This window comes from Bison bison, unplaced genomic scaffold, assembly GCF_000754665.1.
Source record: "Bison bison bison isolate TAMUID 2011002044 unplaced genomic scaffold, Bison_UMD1.0 scf7180017864500, whole genome shotgun sequence".
Classification (NCBI taxonomy): domain Eukaryota; kingdom Metazoa; phylum Chordata; class Mammalia; order Artiodactyla; family Bovidae; genus Bison; species Bison bison.
The window spans coordinates 5,445,184-5,470,426 of record NW_011495059.1 but is presented as its reverse complement, the minus strand read 5'-3'; the positions used below and the strand labels follow the sequence as shown (position 1 = coordinate 5,470,426).

Below are 25,243 nucleotides of genomic sequence, written 5' to 3'. Positions count from 1 at the left end.
AAGTCTGACACTGTTTCCACTGTTTCCCCATCTATTTGCCATGAAGTGATGGGACCAGATGCCATGATCTTCGTTTTCTGAATGTTAAGCCAACTTTTTCACTCTTCTCTTTCACTTTCATCAAGAGGCTTTTTAGTTCCTCTTCACTTTCTGCCATAAGGGTGGTGTCATCTGCATATCTGAGGTTATTGATATTTCTCCCAGCAATCTTGATTCCCGCTTGTGTTTCTTCCAGCCCAGCGTTTCTCATGATGCACTCTGCATATAAGTTAAATAAGCAGGGTGACAATATACAGCCTTGATGTATTCCTTTTCCTATTTGGAACCAGTCTGTTGTTCCATATCCAGTTCTAACTTGCTTCCTGACCAGCACATAGGTTTCTCAAGAGGCAGGTCAGGTGGTCTGGTATTCCCATCTCTTTCAGAAGTTTCCACAGTTTATTGTGATCCACATGGTTGCCTTACTTATACCTAGAACATTTTTTCCCATTCTAAAAGAATTATATGTCATTTTAAAGGATTTTGGAAATAATAGAAAATGGAGAGGAAAACATTAGTTGCCTACCCATTTGTAGGGATTTCCTTTGAGAAAAATCTGTTTTCATCTGTGTGTGTATGTGTTTTTCTTCTTTGAAAATGTCTGTGGAAGGATCAAGAGGGCTGACTTCCATCCTTCTGGAAAAGTTTTGGTTAAGACTTTTGGTCTGTCAGATGAGGGACTGACTATGAATTAGCCAAAAACCAGCTCTATAAATTTTAGCTTTTTAAATTTAGAAGGAAGATTACTTTGGAAAATCTGAATTAAAAAGAGAATCTTCATTATGTGCTGTGATGTATAGGATCAAGTGTGCAAACATACCTCAAGATATTGTTGGTTGGTTCCAGGGTGCTGCAGTAAAGCAAACATTGAAATAAAGCCTTTTTTGGTTTCCCAGTGCATGTAAAAGTTATGTTTATACTATATTGTTGTCTATAAGTGTGCAATAGCATTATGTCTAAAAAAAAAATACACGTTTTAATTTAAAAATACTAGGATTACTAAAAAGTGCTAACTATCATCTGAACCTTTAGTGAACTGTAATCTTTTTGATGGTGGAGGGTCTTACCTTGATGTTGATGGCTGCTGGCTGATCAGGTTGGGTGGATGTGGTAGTTTCTTAAAATAAGACAGCAGTGACATTTGCCACATTGAGTGACTCATCAGTTCATGAATGATTTCTCTGTAACATGCAGTGCTATTTGATAGCATTTTGCCTACAGTAGAGGTTCTTTCAAAATTAGTTAATCCTGTCAAAGCCTGCTACTGCTTTATCAACTAAGTTTATGCAATATTCTAAATCTTTGTTTTCATTTCAATAATGTGCACAGCATCTACACCAGGAGTAGATTCCATCTTAAGAAACCACTTTCTTTGCTCATCTATAAGAGGCAGCTCCTCATCCATGAAAGTTTTATCATGAGATTGCAGCGATTCAGCCCCATCTTCAGGTTCCATTTCTAATTTTAGTTCTCTTGTTATTTCTGCCACATCTGCATTCACTTCCTCCACTGAAGTCTTAAGCCCCTCAGAGTCATCTGTGAGGATTGGAATCGGCTTCTTCCAGACTTTTATTAATGTTCATATTTTGACCTTTCCCCATGAATCATAAATATTCTTAATGCCATTTAGAATGGTGAATCTTTTCCACCGGGTTTTCAGTTTCTACTTGAAATTGAAAATGTCCATCAGAGGAATCACTGTCTATGGCAGCTATAGTCTTACCCAATGTATTTCTTAAATAATAAGACTTGAAAGTTGAAATTACTCCTTCATCCATGGGCAGCAGAATGAATGGTAGGTTAGCAGGCAACATTTATCTCATTGTACATCTCAGTGTTGACTGAAAAAAAATGCACAGCCTAAAAGTTGAGAATTACATTTTATTCATCGGACTTATTGAAAACTATAACCTGGATATAGCCTCTCAGAAGCTCAGAGGGAGTGTTCCAAAGAGGTAAGGAAGGAGCAAGAATATATAGGAGTTTTGCTGGGGAAAAAAAAAAAAAAAAAGCTGTAGCAGAACATGAAAAATTACTGCTAATCAAAAAGAAAAAAGACATCTCAAGTTAATGAGTTTTCTTTGTATAGGAAGATGCAAGAGTTTGAGCTTATTGAAATTATTCCTTTGATATGCATCTTAACTGTGTAGGCCCAGTATTTTGTTTTCCTCTGTCCTGAATTCCCCTAGGGTGTACTGTAGGGAGCAGCTGTAGTGACTGGTGGCTTTATGGCCACAACATTGTTTACTGAAATGGCAGGTGACGTTGCTTGTCCACATCCATCAGAGCTCTTGGATGACCAAGTGCTTTGTAAATAACCAGTAGTATTTTAAAAGGAGTCTTTTTTCCTGAGTAGTAGGTCTCAACAGTAGGCTTAAAATATTTAGTAAACCATGTTGTAAACTGGTGTGCTGTCATCTAGACTTTATTGTTTCATTTATATGGCACATGCAGAGTAGATTTAGCATAATCCTTAGGGGTCCTAGGATTTTCAGAATGGTAAATGAGCATTGGCTTCAACTTGAAGCCACTAGCTGCTTGAGGCCCCTATCAAGAGTCAGCCTGTCCTTTGCATTTTTGAAGCCAGAAGTTCTCTCTAGCTATGGAAGTCCTTAGATGGCATCTTCCAATAGAAGCCTGTAGGCTGTTTTGTCTCCACTGGAAATCTATTGTTTAGTGTGGCTACTTTCATCTACCTTATTTATCTTGGCTAGATCTTCTGGATAACTTGCTACAGCTTTTACATTAGCACTTGCTGCTTCACCTTGCTGCTGCCCCGCCCCCCATGTACACCTTTTTTTTTTTTAATGGCGACAGCTTCTTTCCTTCAGCCTCATGAACCAACCTCTGCTGACTGCAGACTCCTGCAGCTTCGTCACCATTCTCAGGCTTCACAGAATTGAAGAGAGTGAGGGCCTTGCTGTGGGTTAGGCTTTGGCTTACGGGAATGTTGTGGTTTGTTTGATCTTCTATTCAGACACTAAAACTTTCTTCATATCAGTAATAAGGCCCTTTCTTTTTCTTATCATTTGTGTGTTCACTGGATTAGCACTTTTAATTTCCTTCAAAAGCTTTTCCTTTGCATTCACAATTGGGCTTACTGATGCGGGAGGCCTAGCTTCTAGCCTGTCTTGGCTTTTGACCTGCTTTCCTCACTAAGCTTAGTCATTTCTACCATTTTACAGTGCTTTGTTAGATTTTGTTATACAACAAAGTGATTCAGTTTTGTTCACATGCATGCATACACACACATTCTTTTTCAGATTCTTTTCCATTATAGGTTATTATAGGATATTGAATATGGTTCCCTGTGCTATTACGGTAGGTACTTGTTATTTCTAGTTTTTGATTTAAAGTGAGAGACGTGATTCTTCCTTTCACTTGAACACTTAGAGGCATTGTAGGGTTATTAAATGGCCTAATTTCAATATTGCTGTGTCTCAGGGAAGAGGGAGGCCTGAGGAGAAAGAGAAGGCAGGAAAATGGCTGGTTGGTGGAGCAGTCAGAACATGTTTATCAGTGAAGTTTGACATCTTATATGGGCATGGTTTGTGGTGCTGCAAAACAATTATAGTAGTAACATCTAACATCATTGATCATCAAATCATTGTAAAGATATAATAATAATGAAAATATTTTGAGAAATACCAAAATGTGGCATAGAGACACAAAGTGAGCAATGCAGTGGGGCAAACTGCACATATAGACTTGCTCAGTCAGTGTAGGATTGCTACAAGTCTTTAGTTTGTAAAAAACCCACAATATTGGTGAAGTGCAATAAAACGAAGTGCAGTACATTGAGGTATGTCTGTTAACTCCTTAATCTTATCACCACATCACCAGCCACCCAATTCTCCTTCTGGTGGTGTAGTCATTCAGTCATGTCCAACTCATTGTGACCTTGTGAACTGCAGCACACCAGGCTTCCCTGTCCTTCACCATCTCCCAGAACTTGCTCAAACTCATGTCCATTGAGTTGGTGATGTCATCCAACCATCTCATCCTCTGCTGCCCCCTCCTCCAACCTTTGGTCTTTTCCAGGATTAGGGTCTTCTCCAACGAGTCGGCTCTTTGCACCAGGTGACCAAAGTATTGGAGCTTCAGCCTCAGTGCTTCCAATGAATGTTTGGAATTGATTTCCTTAGGATTGACTGGTTTGATCTCCTTGCTGTCCAAGGGAAGTCGTCTCTAACACCACAGTTCAAATGCATCAGTTCTTCGGTGCTCAGCTTTCTTTATGGTCCAACCCTCACATCTGTACATGACTACTGGATAAACCATAGCTTTGACTGTTTGGACCTTTGTTGGCAAAGTGATGTCTCTTCTTTTTAATACACTGTCTAGGTTACATTTGGGTGAATTAAATGCTGGTTGTTTGTATTTATTGATTTCAAAAGAAGTTATAACAGGGAATGGTAGAAAATAAGTGGTAGGAAGACATTGTTTGTAGCTAAGCAGATTCTTCTAAAATGATATTACTTTTAATGCTTTCTTATCATCCCATTTAGGAGACTAATTTACTAGGCTTTTTCTTAGTAAATGGGAGAGTTTCATGGCTAGTATTGTCTCCTCTTTGTACTCTTACCAACTCTGAGTGCTCAGTTAATTTTATTGATGAGAAAAAGCAATTGCATTTATATTAATTAGGCTTTTGCTTTTCTCTTTTGAGAAGCATCAATATCGTATAAATTGTTCTTTTTACTATTTGGTAATTAGCTTGTTTTCCCAAAAGTGTGTGTAATTCTGAGAGGGTGCTGAACTGAGTATTAGAGTTCTCCTGGCAAATTGTATCTTAGGGAGCTGAATATTTTCAGTGCTAAATATTGGGAGTTATGATCTTATCTCCTGTTATTGGGAGTTTTTTGTTTTTGTTTTTTGAGTCAAATAGTCACAAAGTTGTCAAGTTTCCTTAGTTAATTGTTTTTATGAAAACTAACTCTCAGAATAGAGGAAATAGCCTCTACCACTTTGCTGAAGATTAGATCAGAATGATGTAGCCTTTCTCTTTTGCCCGTCAGTTTGATTTGGGGGAGCGCATGGCTGAGTGAAGAGTGACCCATCATCTAAAACTGATTAGGGTCTTCATTGCTCGAATATACTGTACTTTAGAAAGTGTGGCATTCTTCTAAAGCAGTCGTTGGCAAACTTTTTTTGTAAAGAGGCATATAGTAAATATTTTGGGCTTTGTGGGCCATACCGTAGTGTCTGTCACAACTATTCAACTCTACTGATACAGAGAAGCAGCCATAGACAATATATAAATCAATGCGCATGGTTGTGTTCCAATTTTTTTTTACAAAAACAGATGACAGGCCAGATTTGGCCCACAGGCCATACATAGTTCACCAGCTCATGTTCTAGAATGGTTTTTCTGAAGTTCATAAGTTGCTTTTGGAAATATTAGGGGGAAAAGAGCATCTTTGATGTTTCGACCTTTCTATTTCTTTTTCAGTAAAGATTGCCGTATTTCTCTTAGCTGTAGAAACTTGGACACTGCTCTTGAATTTAGGCTGTCTGAGTGATGCCACAGTACCTAAGGAGCAGATGTTTCCTTTTCTGCACTGGGCAGGTAGTACTAGGAATGGTAGGTAAGCCTGGGTCACCATTTGGGAAGTTTCTAGTGTCGTTGCTGGCTTGTAAGAGTGTTGCCCCCAGGACCACTAGTGGTATTTTCATTTTTACTCTGAGTGTCCTCTTACATGGCTCCATGAGGTTTGGGGCTATTGTATATTTCTTACTCTTGCTTAGTAGCAGACCAACAGATACAGGCTTGAGCCTCTTGGCTTCCCATGGTCTGGATTCACCTCAAACTGAACATGGGACCTCTCCCTGTCCTTGGGGACTCTTGTCTTTTCCTAGGTGAATGTCTCATCATTTCACTCTAGGTCTGGCTTCTTGAGGGGGAACTTAGGGTTGTCATTTTCTTGCAGCTCTGGTGTAAGTGTTTGGTTTTATGGGTTGTGGCCCAGAATCTGAGAATCTTTATCCTGAGGTTGTGATGGAAGTTCTGAGAGCACTCACTTCATTGTCTGGATTTCTCAAGGAGGCTCTGAGATTCCCTCCTCTGATAGAAACATATTTTATGAATTTTTTGTGACATGAGTCATGTAGAAACTTGGCCTCAAGATTTATTTCAATAATAATAGTTACTTGCCTTGGTCTTCACATGGGAACTCTGGAAGCCAATTCACTATTTATTCTTGAAAATCTTAAGGTGATCTATGTTGGACAGTGGGGATAAGGGCTGGGGCTTGTACTTTTATCTTCCTCCTCAACCCTAGCCCTGATATACTAATATAATAATACTCTTGGGAAAAAATGGTGTTGTGAACTAAACAGAGCTATAAAACTTCTTTGGGAGTATCTTGGGTACCTTTGGGTTAAGTTGCCTCTTTTTTAATAGAGCCACAGTTAGCAGGTGCTCATTTCTGAGGAAGTTGTCTCTGTATCCCATCAGTTTTGGGGACCTGTTAGGATATTTCATTTTTTAGGCTCTTCTCTAGCAGACATTAACTTCAAAGGGATTGTGAGCATTATGAAATTCATGCTGAATTCTTGTGAACATATGTTTAAAATTTTTTTAAAGAATACAAAGGTCATTCTGCTGTGTGAGCAGCAGAAGTGGCTGTGGGTATTTATTTACTCATTCATTCAGCAGAAACCTATGGAGTATCTGTTGTATGTGCCAGGCACATTTCAGACTTAGAAAACCCAGAGGTGAAGTCCACTTTCTAGTATCCTCCCTCTCCCCGGGAGCTCTTCAAGCTCTTTAGGAGTGGTAGGTTTAGATCCCAGAGTGCCAAACTGCATGAGAAGGAAATAGCTTTGAACTGAAGAGGGTGCGCCTAGTTCTGTCTGCTGGTGCTGTTAGGGAGTTGCCTGTCTTTAACTGTTGCATTCTGTCCTTAAGCTTGTCAGTGATGTCTGTCTGTCTTCTTTAGACAGGAACAGGGCTCCAGTCAGACCCGACTATGCTTACAGGTCCTGAAAGCCATTCAAAAACTGGCCCGTGAGTCATCCATTATGGCCCGAGAAACCTGGGAAGTCTTACTGTTGTTTCTTCTGCAGATTAATGACATACTTCTAGCGCCACCAACTGTTCAAGGTTTGTTAATTATTTTTTCTGATTTATTGCTGTGCTCCAAACACAGTTCACTTTTAGACTCAATGAGTAGTAGACTCGGTGGGGATTTAAAATTTGGCACTACAGTTGAAAAACCAATATGAGGAGAGACGCAGTGAATTAATACGTGTTTGATAATGACAGCAACAGTAGCTTGTTCAGTGTATCAGGACAGAGCCTATATAAGAAACAGCTAATGTACCTGATTACAAAGTAGTTATCCAGGTAGACTGAAAACTTAATGACTGCAGAAGATATTTTGTTTAGCAAATGAAACCTAGAAAATCTTAAAGTATTCTATTTGGAAGTATGACAAGTGTGTCATTCATTACCTAGCCATCAAAAAACCTTCAGTTTCATGAGTTCAGAGTGTATTTTAAGATGTCTTGCTTTGTATAATATAGCACAGTATACACAGACAATAAGTTGATAATTCTAGTTCCAAATTCCCCTGTTGCTTATTCATCTCTGTATTTTTTTTACTAACACATGTGAGTGTGCTTGTGCTCTGACACAAATGCAGTGTCCAGGAAGAATTTTAGTGTTGAGAGGGACTCCGTAATAGAAATACCCTGTCTGGCATTGGTGATGAGCTAGCCAGATAGGTAGTGTGCCTCTCCCTTAAACAATCCCCATGCCAGGGATTCAGCACCATAAGTCAAGCCATCCATCCCCTTCTGGAGCTTATTATTGTTGAAACTTCATTTTTGCTCATTTGAAATCCTTAGAACTTTTCGTTCTGTATGGAAATCCAAAGTTTGCCTTCTGTGGGTAAGCAGAGTACAGACCACTGCTCTTCTTAGTTCCCAGGCTTGGAACCGAGGAGCAGCTCTATTTTGGGCTCTGTGGTTGAGGCTTTGTCCTGCCAGAACTAGTCCTTTGGCTCCCTTCTTTGGCTCCCTCTCCCTTGAAGGGTGGCTTTCAAACACATGAAGCATTTTATAGCAAAGTTTGAAGGTAGGAAGTCTCAGGTATTTGTTCTGATTCCTTTTCTTGTTGGCTGTGTGAACTTGGGCAAGTTACTTAAATTTCCAGAACCTGTTTTCTCATCTTCAAATCGGATATAATTGATAATTGGTAATAGACACTATTGATATAAAAACCTACCCTGCAGAATTAACGTGAGGTCACGTGTATGAGCTATGTGGCACGGAAACTGATTAATAGCCGTTCATTGTAGGCAGTCATCCTTTCCCTTCTTCTGTGTGTGCTCCTGTCTCACTACTGGAAGGTTAAGATCTTCCATAAGAACCCAGCAGGGTCACTTGAAAACTTCCCATGTGATAATGGGTTGATGTGTTCATGATTTCCTTCATAAGAGCTCCTAAGAGTAGTTTTTTGTTCTTACTATTAAGTGATTATTTGAAAGTTAAAACTTAACATTGCAGTTATTTTAATTTTTTGACCAGTTCTCCCAAATCAGTGAGTTAAAGATTCTGCTTTACAAATAAGTATGCCAAAGATGTTTTCTTTTTGTTGGTAAGGTGGCATTGCTGAGAATCTAGCAGAGAAGTTGATTGGTGTTCTCTTTGAGGTTTGGTTACTAGCATGTACGCGGTGCTTCCCAACACCTCCTTACTGGAAAACAGCCAAGGAGATGGTGGCTAACTGGAGGCACCACCCAGCAGTGGTGGAGCAGTGGAGCAAGGTCATCTGTGCGCTCACTTCAAGGTAAGTTACCGTCATCAACTTGTCTTCTTTCATCCGTCTGGCCATAGGCAGCCTTCCCCTAATTCTGTGTCTTTCTGGAGTACATGGTAAAAGCCTCTATTCTGTGTCTCTTATTATTATACTTTAGTTAATAGAATCAATCAGTTTTTAAAAATAGATGTAGCAGTGGGCATTGTGCCTATCTAATCTAAAACCTTTTAGATTGAGAAAGTATGTTGGAGAGGCAGATGAATTCTGAGCCCTACTATTCCCACCCCCAAAATCCCACTCTAATTCTAATTATTAAGATGTTTAGAAAGAAAGCGAAAGTGAAGTCACTCAGTTGTGTCTGACTCTTTGTGACCCCATGTGCTGTAGCCTACCAGGTTCCTCTGTCCGTGGGATTTTCCAGTCAAGAATACTGGAGTGGGCTGCCATTTCCTTCTCCAGGGGATCTTCCTGACCCAGGGATTGAATCCAGGTCTCCTGCATTGTAGGCAGACGCTTTACAGTCTGAGCTACCAGGGAAGTCCAAAATGTTTAAGATCTTCATTAAAAAAAAATGAACCAAAGAAAGTTATAACAGAAAGAGTTAAGTTCACCAGAAATCTTATTATACATAATTTTACAGAAATAGGACCATACCATAATGTTCTCGTATGTAACCAAAGTAGGCAGTTTTTTATAATAATTATTTTGTTTTTTGGTTTCTTTTTTTAGCCATTTATATATAATATCACTATTCTGTGAGTAAACCGTTAGGCTTCATTTTTTTCAGACTTTTTTTTTTTCATTTCTTGTAATATATAACTCTTTAAAAGCTGAGCATTCTTTTTTAAACATGATCACAATACCATTATCACACATGAACAAAATGTTAACAGTTTTCTAATATTGTTTAGCTTTTGAGTGTTCAGATGTCCCTGAATGTCTCAACTTTTTGAAATAGTTGATTCCATTGAATCAGAACACAGACAAGGTTTGGACATTATATTTAGTTGACATATTTCTTAAGCCTATTTTAAACTGTAGGTTCCTGCTCTCTCATTTTTATTTCCTTGCAGGTTTTTTTTTGTTGAATTGGGTTGTTTTGTCTTATTGAATGCTTCACATTCTTGATTTTTCTGATTATGTCCTAGTTGTTAATTAATATGTTCCTCTGTCCCTTATATTTCCTGTCAGCTGGTAGTTAATCTGACAGGAGACTGGAGACTTAATCTGATTTAGACTTAATGGGAGAGTTAGTGGTGGAGGTGGGAACAGATAATTTATAGGTGGTATTACGTATCAGACGGTACATTGGTCTTTTTATGAGTTAATATATATATCTTTATCACTCATTTAAGATGAATTTTTGTTTGTTTATTCTGGTATGTCTTTGTGAATGTCACTATTATGAATCTATTTTTAAATAATACATCCTTTTATCTTGATTATAAAAGTACAATACATGCTTATTATGGAAAATTAGGAAGACATGAGGGGAAATATCCATCACTTACAAATAACCGATCTTTGAATATATTTTCTTCTGCTGCTGCTGTTGCTAAGTCGCTTCAGTTGTGTCTGACTCTGTGCAACCCCATAGACGGCAGCCCACCAGGCTCCGCCGTCCCTGGGATTCTCTAGGCAAGATCACTGGAGTGGGTTGCCATTTCCTTCTCCAATGCATGAAACTGAAAAGTGAAAGTGAAGTCGCTCAGTCGTGTCCGACCCTCAGCGACCCCATGGACTGCAGCCCACCAGGCTCCTCTGTCCATGGGGTTTTCCAGGCAAGAGTACTGGAGTGGGGTGCCATCGCCTTCTCCGATATTTTCTTCCATCTTATCTTTTTTAAAAAATCAATTCGAGATTATTCTTTATAGTGTTACCTGCTTTTTTTAACTTGATGTCTGATTCTTGTCCCAGTAATTACATGTACCTTTTTTCTTCTTATTTAGATCTCAAGATCCTATTTTAAATGGCCTTATAGTTTTTCATTATATAAATGGAATTATAATTCATTTAATAGTTTCTCTGCTGTTTTGATATTTAAATTGTTCTCTTTGTTTTCCTTTTAAAAACTATTGTTGGGAATTCCCTGTGGTTAGGACTTGGCACCCTCACTGTTAAGGGTCTGGGTTCAGTCCCTGGTCAGCGAATTAAGATCCCATGAGTTGCTCAGTGGGGCAGAAACAAAACAAAAAAAGCTAAATAAGGATATAAAAGTAAAAAAGAAAAAATATTGTTGATTTGCGAGTACTTTACACTTAGTCTTTGTATGTATTCTAGTTATTTTATTAAGATATTTTTAGATTAGCTATAGTAGATCATAATCTATTCTAAGTATAATAGATTAATAATTGAGTCAAAGGGCTTTGAACAGTTTTAATACATTTGGAATGTTAGTATTTAGTTAAGTAACTGAATGGTCAAATTCAATTTATGGGACACATACCATAAATTCTAAACTTCATGTAAAGTTATGTTGCAGTTGTTATGGATAAATTATAATAAGTTAGTTGTGTTGAGGGCATTTGTAGTATGATGAATCTTTTAAAAAATTTATTGTTTATATTATATGACTATATAATCAACATAAGCATAATTGTGCATGATTATATGATTTATTTATTTGTTATTTGCAGTTATAAATTAAAATTTTAAACAATTTGTAATTTTATAAAATTATATATAATTTGTAATTTATGTTATAGTATACATTGTAAATGGAGAAGGCAATGGCAACCCACTCCAGTCCTCTTGCCTGGAAAATCCCATGGACGGAGGAGCCTGGTAGGCTGCAGTCCATGGGGTTGCGAAGAGTCGGACACTACTGAGAGATTTCACTTTCGCTTTTCACTTTCATGCATTGGAGAAGGAAATGGCAACCCACTCCAGTGTTTTTGCCTGGAGAATCCCAGGGACGGGGGGAGCCTGGTGGGCTGCCGTCTATGGGGTTGCACAGAGTCGGACATTGACTGAAGTGACTTAGCAGCAGCAGCAGCATACATTATAAAATTATATTCTGTATAAGTGTTATATACAGTGTTGTGTATTACATACAATGTTATATATAATAAGATGTATTAAAATTTATAATATGAGAAGCAATATTTAATTTATAAATCACTTGTCATTTTATAATATCATATAAGTAAATAACAAATTTATAATATAATCATATAACTATATGAGCTAAATTATAAATGATACTAATTTTTTAAAGAAATAAATACTTTAAAATAATTTTTACAAAACTGAAAGTCCTCTTCCAGTTTATTTTATAAAAAGGTTTTCATTTATTTTATTCACTTCAGTGGGGTATAATACAAGTTTCATCTATTTTCTCCTATCATATTTCTCCTACTATATTTTAATGCTTGAATGTATCTTCAGTTCTGTTAAAAATGAACTTGGTGATGTGATTTTTTTTGTTTTAATTTTCTAGATTGCTACGCTTTACATATGGTCCTTCATTTCCTCCATTTAAAGTTCCTGATGAAGATGCCAGTCTGATCCCTCCTGAAATGGATAATGAGTGTGTTGCACAGACGTGGTTTCGCTTTTTACATATGTTAAGGTACCCTTGTTGTTGTATTTCATGTGTCCTTACCCAGTAAATGTCTTAGGCAGGAACCATACTATAACTCCTTGTTGGAGTTCACAGTGTGGCTGCTAAGCCCAGGGGTCAGATAGAGCCAAATTGGACAGTACACTCATCTGCGTCACATGCCCCTTCCATCCTGGCAGGGTCAGGCTCTCCTCAGCTGCTCTTGGGCCACACTCTCTAGGGGCTCTTCCCTGCGGTAGGTGCAGTATTTGTTCTCTTGCCTGTTGCTGCCGCCTGGGTGACAGTCTGTCTTCCAGGATTTTGTCACATTCTGTGGGGCCTGAAGACTATCTTGTTCCTCTCTGTGACCGGCAGTGACTGGTCAGTCTTATTCTCAAGGCCTCTCCTCTGGTAGCTTTGTTTAAAATTCCACTAAGGGAACAGCATAAAATTTCACAGAGGGACAGATTGTTAAAAGTAATAATACTTCATGCTCTTTCTTTCTTTATGATATTGTTTTCAATTCAATTTCATTGCTTCCTGCCTTTCTGTCTTCTAGCCCCATCCTTGTGCTCTGTGGAACTTTAATTCTGTTGTGTACAGTCTTGATTCATAAACTTTTTCCTTGCATCTTTTCTTTCTGGTTTGATGAGCCTCATTTTTCTGTTTGTATATTAGTGATTCTGAATTACTCTGTATGACTTGTTTATAAATTAGGGATCTTAACTATTTTCTGTCATTTTATTTTTCAGTTTGTAGTTTGTTTTTCATCTTTCAGTGATTTTAGTTTATTTTTTTACATCTACCTTTTTCTGTGACCATTTTATATTTCCTTTAAGATTAGAAAGTCTTCTGTGTACTTTGATCCGGTATATACTCACCTATACTCACTCACTGGAGAAGGCAATGGCACCCCACTCCAGTGCTCTTGCCTAGAAAATCCCATGGACAGAGGAGCCTGGTAGGCTGCAGTCCATGGGGTCTCGAAGAGTCGGACTCGACTGAGCGACTTCACTTTCACTTTATGCACTGGAGAAGGAAATGGCAACCCACTCCAGTGTTCTTGCCTGGAGAATCCTAGGGACGGGGGAGCCTGGTGGGCTGCCGTCTGTGGGGTCGCACAGAATCGGACACGACTGAAGCGACTTAGCAGCAGCAGCAGCAGCAGCCTCACTCACTGCTTCTGACTTTGTGTCCTTTGTGCCATTAAGTTCCTTTATATGTATGGGTTTTGTCTTTGGGTTGCATATTATTCCATTGATCTTTCCATTCATTCTTTTTTTTTATTATATACTTAAAAAATTTTTTTTAAATTTATTTATGGCAAAACCATTCATTCTTATAGGAGAGTCACAATTACTTTAACCTTCTATAGTTATTGGTATTTGGTAGAACTAACGACTTTTTCCCTTTTTCCATGTCTTAGAATATTTTTAAGAATCCCTCTTGCCTGTTTAACATTTTAGATGAATTTTATAATCCATTTGACATGCTATAAAGCACATGTGAAGAGAAGAAACTCACAAAACCTGTTGGGGTTTGGAGTATATATTAGGGTAAGGAACATGTCCTGCTTTAGCAGATGAACCTGGAAATCTTAGTGGCTTAGTACAGTATGTTTCATAAAAGCCTTGTGTAAGAAACAGCTTTGCTTAGGTAGTTATTCAGGGCCTCAGGCTGGCAAAGCCTCCGCCATCTTCAACATGTGGCTTTATTAGAGCATTAACTTTGTAGGCAGAAGCCTCTGTATCTAGCTAAAAGATGGAAAAGAGAAAGCAAGGAAAATTATGTGGAAAGTTTTTATGGACCAGTTCCTAAATTGATGTGAATCACTGCTACCCATATTCCTTTGGCTGGAACTCACATATGCCACATTAAATTACAAGAGAACATAGAAGGAAAAGAGAAATTATCAAACAGCTAAGCAATTCTCATCTCTGGCAGAGATGAGAATTGTATTAGCTTGTATTTATATTTAGGAGCAGCTGACATCTTAATGTATTGTGGTGGCCTTTCAAGACTAGGTATTTTTCTTTTTAAGAATCTTAAATATCTTGTGGAAGTGTTTTGTACATCTGCATAATTTTTTGTGTGTGTATGATTATTCCTATGTATTTATTGCTGATGTTGTGAAAGGCCAACTTTTTTTCTTATTGTTAAATCTTACAAGTGGCTGTTGCTGCTGTAAAGAAAATGTTTTACCTATTTTACTTTTGTATATTATATTTGGGGTTTTAAAATGCTGTATTTCACTGATTCTTTTTAAGTTTCTAGATATAATGGACACATATATTTGCACATATCTGCAAATAAAAAATGTCTCCTCTCTAGTAATTTATACTTGAGTCTGTGGTAATTCATTAAAAGTGTTTTGGTTGCAGTAAGACCTGTATATAAGTTTGTGTTCTACTGCTTTTTCCTTTGTGAGCTTGAGCAAGCAATTTAGTCTCTCTGAGTCTCAGTCTCTTTTTAATCTATAAAATGGGGATAAAAAATAGTGTCCATCTTGTTATAAGAATTGAAGAAAACGTAAAACAGTGCATCTAGTATGTGGTAGGTGCTTGAAAAGTTGCCATTTTTGTTACAGTTATTTTTGTATATTGTTTTCAGTTCAGTTCAATTGCCATGTCCTGTCCTACTCGCTGGGATCGCATGAACCATAGCACGCCAGCCCTCCCTGTCCATCACCAACTCCCAGAGTCCACCCAAACCCATGTCCATCGAGTCGATGATGCCATCCAACCATCTCATCCTCTGTTGTCCCCTTCTCCTCCTGCCCTCAATCTTTCCCAGCATCAGGGTTTCTTCCAGTGAGTCAGCTCTTCTCATCAGGTGGCCAAAGTATTGGAGTTTCAGCTTCAGCATCGGTCCTTCCAGTGAGCATTCAGGACTGATTTCCTTTAGGATGGACTGGTTGGATCTCCTTGCAGTCCAAGGGACTCTCAAGAGTCTTCTCCAACACCACAGTTCAAAAGCATCAATTCTTCGGGACTCAGCTTTCTTTATAGTCCAACTCTCACATCCATACATGACTACTGGAAAAACCATAGCCTTGACTAGATGGACCTTTGTTGGCAAAGTAATGTCTCTGCTTTTTAATATGCTATCTAGGGTGGTCATAACTTTCCTTCCAAGGAGTAAGCATCTTTTCATTTCACGGCTGCAATCACCATCTGCAGTGATTTTGGAGCCCAGAAAAATAAATTCAACCACTGTTTCCACTGTTTCCCCATCTATCTGCCATGAAGTGATGGGACCGGATGCCATGATCTTAGTTTTCTGAATGTTGAGCTTCAGGCCAGCTTTTTCACTCTTCTCTTTCACTTTCATCAAGAGGCTTTTTAGTTCTTCTTCACTTTCTGCCATAAGGGTGGTGTCATCTGCATATCTGAGGTTATTGATACTGGTCAGAATTTCTACAACACTGTTGTGTTAAAATGACACTGTTTTGACATCCCTCTTTTCTGATTTTCATTAGAATGCCTCTACTGCATGAAATTTTGAATGGGATATTGGTTGTTAATATTAGATAGTTACTGTTTCTTGTGTTCTTGATTTCATAAGCAATTAAAGAATTTTAAATTTAAAAATACAAATGGGAAATAGTGGTGAATTATTTTCAAGTCATATTTTGGGATCCATTTAAGCAATTAAATATCTTTTCTTCTTTTATCTATTGATAGGATATTAATTTTTTTCCCCAGTGTTGAATCATCCTGCATCCTTTAAAGATAAATTCTGCTTGATTATGGAATGTTGTTCTTTTAATATTTTCCCAAATTGTCTCTCTTTCTGTTTTTTGACTAATTTATACTTCGGCAACTTTAAAAAACTTAGGAAACTTCCTATCTTTTTCTGTACTCTGTTGTATGAAAGTTATATATTCCTTAAGAATTTGAAATATGCCACCAGTAAAACTCTAGTAGTGGAATCTTCTTTAATGGTAGTTCTTTTTTTTTAGTGGTCGTTCTTAGTCTTTTCCTTTCCTTCACTATTTATTTCTTTACTTTTGGTTGTGCTGGGTCTTTGTTGCTGCACGGGTTTTTCTCTAATTGCAGTGAGCGGGGGCTACTCTTTGTTGCACTGCATGGGCCTCTAATTGGGATGCCTTCTCTTGTGGGGCCCAGGCTCCAGGGCATGTGGGCTTCAGTAGTTTTCAGCGAGTGGGCTGAGTTGTGACTCCTGGGCTTTAGAGCACAGGCTCAATAGTTGTGGTGTGTGGGCCTAGCTGTTCCATGGTATGTAGGATCTTCCTAGACCAAGGATCGAACCTGTGTTTCCTGCATTCACAGGTAGATTCTTTACCACTCAGCCACCAGGGAAGCTCCTACTCCTACACTATTAATTGATCTCTTCATACTCTATCCTTCTTCTTGAGCTGAAAGAGTGTTTTAGTTGCTTTTTTTTTTTTTTTGGATATACAGGATAGGAATTTGAACAAATGCTGGTGGAAAAGAGGGGTTATTGTGTAATGATAGGTCTTACTGGGCGTCGGGAAGCGGTGAACATTCGGTACTCGTGATTGGAGGGATCTGGGCAGCCTTGGGATAGGCTGCTCTATCATCTGTCTCTCTTGGCTGTTTTGATCTTCTTGTGCATATATGCACTGCTCTCTTTCTCTGGCCCTGAGGCACATGGGACCTTAGTTCCCCAACCAGGGATTAAACCTGCGTCCCCTGCCCTAGAAGGCAGATTCTTAACCACTACACTGCCAGGGAAGTCCTTAGAGGCTTCTTTTCTCCTCCACCCCACAGAGTGAACTACAGTTCTGTGGATACAGTATACTAATACTAGAAGCCCTTTTCCATACAGGCACACACATTCTTTTGTCCTCACTTTCATTTACTTGAAATTAAGATTCTAACTAGATGGAAAAAGGTTTCAAAGGCCCAGGTCCTCTATAAACCACGGATTTATATTTCTCAGCCTAATTCTTTTGATCTTGTAGCCAGTGGAAGTTCTTTCCAAGTGGCTGGCTATGTGTTAACTAACATTATTACTTTGAGTTGGAAAGGCTGTTTAATGGACACTTAGGCAGACGGTTTTGAGTGAAAACATAAATCTGTTTTTCAGTAGAAATACTCAAGCCCAAATATGTTGTTTTAAATATATCAAAATGTACGACTTGAGTGCATGCACAAGAATGTAAGCACTAATCCCGATTTTCACATAGTTTTTTAAAACTTGGAAATATTAATACTAAAGTAAAATTTTCTCCTTGGGGTTCTTGTACATTTATTTATAATTTTACCATTCTGTTGCTTAATTCCAAACATATAACAATATATCCATATATACTTTTAAAAAATTAAAAATTTCTAGTCTTATTTTGGTTCTCATTCTCTGAATAGGCAAATGAAGTTTATGTAAGCACACTGCAGGTCTTCTGTAGAGTTGATGTTTGCTTCTCTAGCCTATTAAACACAGATTCATCTCCTCTCTTAATCAAATAGGTACACACAGCCCTGTTCTTAAAATTATATTGTGTGTATTTTATTGCTAAAGAAATTTCTAAATGTATAATTAATTCTTGCTCTCTCTTTTGATAGTAATCCCGTGGATTTGAGTAACCCAGCCATTATAAGCTCTACTCCCAAATTTCAGGAACAGTTCTTAAATGTGAGCGGAATGCCACAAGAATTGAATCAGTATCCCTGCCTTAAACATCTGCCTCAAATATTTTTTCGTGCCATGCGTGGAATCAGCTGTCTGGTGGATGCATTCTTAGGTGAATTTTGTATATGTTGCTGGATGTTTGAAGATAACTCTAGAGTCTGGTTTTAGAGACTATTAGGGGACAGCCCAAAGAAAAAGATGAAGAGATTTGATTGCCAAGTAGTAAACTAGGAAAAATTATTTGCAACTAATGTAATAGCCTGAGTGTTTTTGTTATTATTATATAAATGCTGAATAGATCAGACGATGCAAAGAGAAAAGAATAAGACCCAGTAGGTAAGTGGACAAAGGCTATGAATAAATGATTTGCAAGAGAGAGACGTGTCATTTCACTAATAATCCTAGAAAATACAGATTAAAATATGTTAGGTATCATTCTTATATGAATCATTAGGAAGCAAATTATACTTTTTGTGAAACGTTGTTTTAAACTGTTTTTCACATGAAAAGTCAGAATTTTTTTAACCTGTTAAAGAGCAGTGATATTTAATGTACTCAGATGCTCAAGTGTGTCCAACTGTTTGTGATCCCATGGACTGTAACCTGCCAAGCTTTTCCATCCATGGAATTCTCCTGGCAAGAATAGTGGAGTGGGTTGCCATTTCCTCCTCCAGGGGATCTTACTGACACAGGAATTGAACCCACATCACTTAACATCTCCTGCATTGGCACGCAGATTCTAGTGCCACCTGAGAAGCCCTTGATTACATACCTGTCATTTAGAAAACATTTGTTATGTGTACTTAATATATTACAGAGGTATTACAGAGGTAATACATTAGTTCAGTTAAGTTTGGCTGCCACTTGGTCAAAAATACCAGTGGTTTAAACAGGGTAGCTTATTTTCATACATGGTAAGCCCCAGGCTAAGCTGTATGGGGCTGCTATGGCAGATCCACCATTCTCAGAAACCCAGGGCACTTCCATCTTCTGGCTCTTCATCCTTTGTGCACATTCTCATGGGCCATGATGGTTGAAAGAGTTCCAGCCATCCTCTTAGTAACTAGGAAGGAAGAAGCATCTACCTTTGATTGGTCCTTAAAAGGACACTTAAAAGGAGATTTTTGGAGAAGACTCACCTAGTAATCACCCACTTCTCTATGGTCAGAACATGGCCACATCTGGCCATAAGCGAGCCTTTGGAATGTAGTTGTTTATTCTGGGTAGCCACGTCCAGCTAAGTTTTGTGTTCTGTAACTCAGGAAGAAAGGATGGTTGGCAATTGGGAGGCAGCTTGTAGTCTCTGCTATACTAGTCGGTCCTGAGCCTTCACCAGTGTTGCTTGAGGAAGATGTGCTGACCACATATTTTGAACAAGAAGAATAACTCTTTTTGTCTTTCTTTAAAGGCATTTCTAGACCCCGATCAGACAGTGCTCCTCCAACACCCGTGAACAGATTGAGTATGCCTCAGAGCACTGCTGTCAATACCACCCCACCACATAACCGGAGGCACCGGGCTGTTACTGTGAATAAGGCCACCATGAAGACAAGCACAGTAAGAGTTTTCATCACCATTATTATACCTTATAAAATTGGCTGTTTAATCAGCCATCCTTTTAAAAAGTCCTGCTATTTTTGCAAACTTCTTGTGACTGTGGCTATATTTTTTTGTTCTTCTAACAGGTTAGTACTGCTCACACCTCAAAAGTTCAGCATCAGACATCCTCCACCTCTCCTCTGTCAAGTCCAAATCAGACTAGTTCAGAACCCCGGCCACTGCCTGCCCCCCGGAGACCAAAGGTTAACAGCATCTTGAATCTCTTTGGATCATGGTTATTTGATGCAGCATTTGTTCACTGTAAACTTCATAATGGGATAAACAGAGACAGCAGCATGACTGGTAAATATTGCTCAAGAAATACGTTGTCATTTTTTTCTTTCCTTTTTTTTCTTTTTAACCTTTCCTACCTGCAAGATTAATATGTATCTTAAAAAGCTCTCTGTCTCTGACCAAGCAGTGTCTTGTGCTTAACCCCTTCCAGCTGAACTAATTTTGAACGTTTTCCTACGTGTCCTTTTCATGTTTATTCTACGAGGTTTGGCTTTTGTCTGGTTTTATTAGATACATTTCAGGCTAGCCACTTTTTGTTCAATCAGATTCCTTTCAGTAGGTGACCTGGAAGTTCCCTTCATGTCAGCCAGGATAATACTATTGATATAAAGAATTAAACATGATTGACCGGAAACTTATTCACAAGAAGTGTTTTCTTAGATTTTGACAGCCATTCACTCATTACTGCATATAAATCAAATTTCTGCTTCACAGAAGACTATCCTTTTAGGTTTTAGTCTAGAAAAGTTTATTTCAAGGGCACATTTTAAAAAAATGTCATTTGCTTTTTAAGTAAATAAGACTAATAAAGAATTAATAACTCAACCTTGATATCTCAGAAATGAAACTCTTATCTAAATCTGATCTATGTCATCTTACCATTATAGTTGTAAGTAGTGGCATTAGGGTGCAGGATGGGAGGGCGGGGTCCTATAGAATATACTGAATATTTATGACTGTATGAATAGAGCTGAATAATAATAATGGCTAACATTTATTGAGTTGTGGTTACTTTGTACCAAGCACTGTGCTTTATGCATTAATTCTGCTCTATGTAATAATATAATTAATATTGGTTGATTGGTAAGAGAAGCACTTTTCCCCTGGGGTTGGAAATAACTTGAGTTAAAAGGATGCCTAATTGTATTAGATTATGCATCTTCCCTGGTGGCTCAGACAGTAAAGAATATGCCTGCAATGCAGGAGACCCAGGTTCTGTCTCTGAGTTGGGAAGATCCCCTGGAGAACGGAATGGTAACCCACTCCAGTATTCTTGCCTGGAGAATTCCATGGAGAAAAGAGCCTGGTGGGCTACAGTCCATGGTGTCAAAGAGTCAGACACAACTGAGCGACTACCACACACAATGCATCTCTGGGGAGAGTGTTGATTTCAAGGATAAAACTAATAAAATAGCCATAAAAGTTTCTTGCTTTCTCTCAGAAATAAATTCTTTTCTTTTATATATCATCTCAGAACTAAGGGTCTATGTCTGTTAGCATTATACACATGTAATTATTCTGGATGTTCTTATAAATCTTTAAATAATTTATAAGAGAAGTGGATATAAAGACATTTTCAGGAATATAATTTGAGGTTGCATGATTGAGTTTAGGGATTCCTTGTTTGTTTTGTTCAAATTCAGATACCTTTTATTCTACCATTTCATATTTTATTTACAAGTTTGACTTATGGATAAGTAAATGTATTTATTTGATGACTAAATGAAAACACTTAAAAAACTTTCTGGCTTCTATTTTCTTATTTCATGTGCCTTATATTTTGAATTTTATGACCCATGTTTATGTTTATTGTATTATATTTTCTAGATTGAGTTAGTCATATATTTATTTTCACTAAGATATAATTCTTTTACAGTGTAATTTTTGGGTATCAAGCTGTTGACACTAAAATCCCTGAATCCAGAGTGGTTCAACCTGCTGCTTCCTTGGGGGGCTTGCTTAAAGGGAACTTACAAATCTTCCCACTCTATAGGGAGTTTTTAACAGCTTTGCTCATCCTCTCGTGCCAAAAGATAGAAACTAAAATTCACATCGTATGTGGGCAACTAATTCTTATTTTCAACTCTTAACCATTTTCCATGGTGGAGAAAGGATAGCAGCTCTTCTTCCCCGACCTTGTGTTCAGAGATGAGAAAATCTGTTGTATTACTCAGGAGATAGGAGGTGTCCAGACAGTTGAATGGGTTAGAGTCCTTTTGGGTCCTGCTTTTGAGGATTTGGGGGTGGTGGAAAGTTGGAGAATACTAACTCTATTAGTCTGTTTTCTAAGTACTGGCTGCCATCAAGGAATTCTGCCATGTAGTTCACCTCTAACTTAAAATGTTTGCTTCTGTGAACTAGTTAGCTTTAGATATACATGACAGTACACGGTGCTTTGTAAATGTAACATTGAGCTGGGAAGGGTTAATGAACTAAAATTTTAATGCACGTTATGGGCAGTTCAGAACCTCAATTCTTTGTAGTTATGTAATTTTCTTCGTTCATTGTTTTGCATGATACAAAAATCATAATTTTGGATCTGAATGCACAGTTTCCTGTTTTTGAACTAGCTTGTTGTATCATAAAGCTTTTAACCTAACTTTTAAAAAGCTAAAAAGCTTCTAAACTTATTGTAAAATTTCACCATCTTTAAAGTATTTTATAATTACTGCTGTCCTTTGATTTGTTTCCATTTATTTCTATTATCTTGCAGCATCTTTTATCCAAATTCTTCTTTCTTATAAATCTTGTAAGTAGGAACCAGAAGCTTCTCCTTAATTGCAGTCATGTTTTTATTTTTTTCATAATTCCATTAAAATTTTTGATTGTCATTGTCTCTTGTAGTTTTTGCACTTGGGAAGAAAAATACTTTTCTGTGTTTTGAATGGGGAAGATTGTTGGCAAAAGCAAATTAATCTGCCTGAATCAGTCCCATTATTTTGTACACTAGTCTGGTCATGTCATGAATTCCAGGATTTTGCACTAACTGTGTTTTGGCTTTTTTCTTTTTTTTTTTTTTAATTTAAAGCTTAAGCTTATTTTTTTACAGATTTAGTGTTTGATTTGTATGCATTCTGCATGTAGTGTTTTTCAAATGTATTATTGCTGGATACCTTATTCAGGACTAAAAATGGCTCATGGGAAGTTGCATAAAGATTTATGCTTGACTCTGCATTCTGTTAAATCTATTACTATAAAATAAACATTTCATGTAGAGTGATAAAAGATTTCAGAGTGACTTTCACTACACAATGAAATCTTTTCCTAAAAACGCGAGCAACTTTCGAAGGGCTTCTGTTTCAGTGACAACAAATGACCATGATAATCTTTCTTACCCAATCCAATTTTCTGATTTATCAACCTCAAGTTAGCTGCTGTCTGTGGTTGTTAAAATTCATTCTCATTTTGCTTGGTTGAGCAATTCTTTGGTGTGTGCTTTGGAGTTGGGTGGGTGGTGGGAACGCTCTCTCTTCCTCCCTACCCATTCTGTCCTTACCTTGTCCTCTCCCTGAAGTATACACCCTGGCATGGGATGACCCATTCAGTTATGATGTCTGTCTGGGGTAATGTGTAAATTGCAGCACCTATTTTTTTTTATTGTTTAAGCATCACTTTTATCAGGAGAGGAAAAAACAGAATAAGTAATAGAAAAGCCAAATTCTGTGTTATATATCTGTATGTGTGTGAATACAGATATATATAAATGTACTCTGCTAATCAAAAATTCAGTTGAAAAATGCTTCTTGTTGAATCTGTTAACTGACAGTACCACTATAAACTAATTGTTACTCCTTTTCAAAGAAGATTTCAGAGAGCCCTTTAAAAAAAAATTAAGACCTAGTTGCCAAACAAAAGCATTATTGGATTCTATTCAAGTAGCTATTTAATGACACCAACATTTGATCTTTGTGTCCAGGGTCCCATGAGCCTTTTTGCATATCAACAAATATAATAAAACCCTCCTTTTTTCTCCCCAGCCATTACAACACAAGCTAGCATGGAGTTTCGACGGAAAGGGTCACAAATGTCCACAGACACCATGGTTTCCAATCCTATGTTTGATGCAAGTGAATTTCCCGATAACTATGAAGCAGGAAGAGCTGAGGCTTGTGGGACACTGTGTAGGATTTTTTGTAGCAAGAAGACTGGAGAAGAGATTCTGCCAGCTTATTTATCCAGGTCTTAGAATTTTTTTGTTTATTTTTCCATTTGTATAGTTGTGATAGTGAAAGTCTATTGTAGCATGGCTTGGTAGGCTGAATTGATAAGTAAATGTTGGTTTTAAATACCTGCAAATGCATGTAAGTAATTGAAAGTTTTGCTTGAATTCCTTTTTACCTACCGTACTAGATTTTATGAGGACCCCCAATACATCTCTTTTATTTTAGAAGTATTTATTCTAACTTGTTGACATTTAATAATTATAGAGAGATTTGGAAGGGCCACACTCAATTTTTGATACATGTTTTTTGGCCACAGTATTAGACACTATAGATGATCCAAAAATGTTAGCTGTCAATCCTGCCTCTAAGGAGCTAATTTTCTCAAGCAGAGCCATGTACACAGTAATACCAATCCAGCAGCAATAGGAAGTTGGCAGGAGAGAGACACAGATAAAGTGCTATAGGAATTCAGAGGAACAGCAGCATACCCTTGCTCCGGAGGTTCAGGAAAGAGTACAGAGAGTTGGATGATTGTGCTGGACTTACTAGATGGCTAGTTACTTAGACTAGCAAGTGTTAGCAAGTTGAATGGGGTCATTCTATCCAAATCTGTGCCTTCAGCCAGTCTTTTTGAATGTCTCTGCCATCCATTCAGTTGCTTATGCCAGAAACTTGCTGTCATTTTAGGCCTCTCTTCTCTCCCTCTGTATCTTTAGGTGGTCAGCCGACTCTTGCCTTTCTTCTACTTAACCCTCTTTCTAATCTCTCCACTCTGTCCCCACCATGACACTTCAGGTGTCACTTTTTCCCTAAATTAACTGGTAATGGCCTCCTATTTTTCTTGACTCTCTTTTGCCCTCCTCAGCTGATCTTTCACACAGCTGCTGATGTGATGTTAGAAAGAACATTCAGGTGTCTGTGTACATACTAGATTCTCAGGAGAGAAGATTAAACTGACTCAGAAAAAGTAGAGAATATAGGTAGAAACAGAATGGTACATGCAGGGAACTAATCAGGAGTTAATAATAATAAGCTGTTGACTTTAATGGAAACCCCTCTTAATGTGACTTAAGCAAAAGTTTGAGAAACTCATGCTATTTAATATGTCTAAGATCAGGACATGCAGCAGGGTCTCACAAAGGGCAGGAACCAGGGGTTAGAAAGTATTCAGGGACCAAAACACCTTTCTTCCTTTCTGTTTCTCTGTCGTCATGGTCTTCTAGAACTGCCTCATTCTTCTGTTATCTGCATATCAATTTCTTACATTGTAGTGTGCTTCTAAGTTCCAAATTTCCATGGCCTTTGCCTTAGTGACACAAAGGCCAATTATTATTCTGATTCCCAATTTCAGATTCCTGGGAAAGAGGATCTGATTAATCAGCTGTCTGCCTCTAATCTGATCAGCTACAGCTGTGAAGGTGGTTCATACTGCATACAGGCACCCCTTGTGGGGGCACATTTCTTAGGAGGGAGACTGTGGGTTGGGGTGGTACTCCAAACGGTGTC

General features: G+C 37.9%; 1 protein-coding gene across 4 annotated transcripts in view; it reads left to right on the top strand.

Moving 5' to 3' along the window:
- Positions 1-25,243, top strand: part of RALGAPB (Ral GTPase activating protein, beta subunit (non-catalytic)) — a 92,914-nt gene that overhangs the window by 22,368 nt on the left and 45,303 nt on the right. For 2 of the 4 annotated variants that reach the window (XM_010829165.1, XM_010829164.1), the window contains exons 4-11: positions 6,981-7,144; positions 8,647-8,833; positions 12,243-12,374; positions 17,894-18,072; positions 19,369-19,517; positions 19,646-19,862; positions 22,288-22,323; positions 23,552-23,753. In XM_010829165.1, coding sequence (XP_010827467.1) covers positions 6,981-7,144; positions 8,647-8,833; positions 12,243-12,374; positions 17,894-18,072; positions 19,369-19,517; positions 19,646-19,862; positions 22,288-22,323; positions 23,552-23,753 — 1,266 coding nt within the window. The remainder of the gene's footprint in view (positions 1-6,980; positions 7,145-8,646; positions 8,834-12,242; positions 12,375-17,893; positions 18,073-19,368; positions 19,518-19,645; positions 19,863-22,287; positions 22,324-23,551; positions 23,754-25,243) is intronic. The other 2 variants (XM_010829167.1, XM_010829166.1) reach the window with 1 other exon arrangement.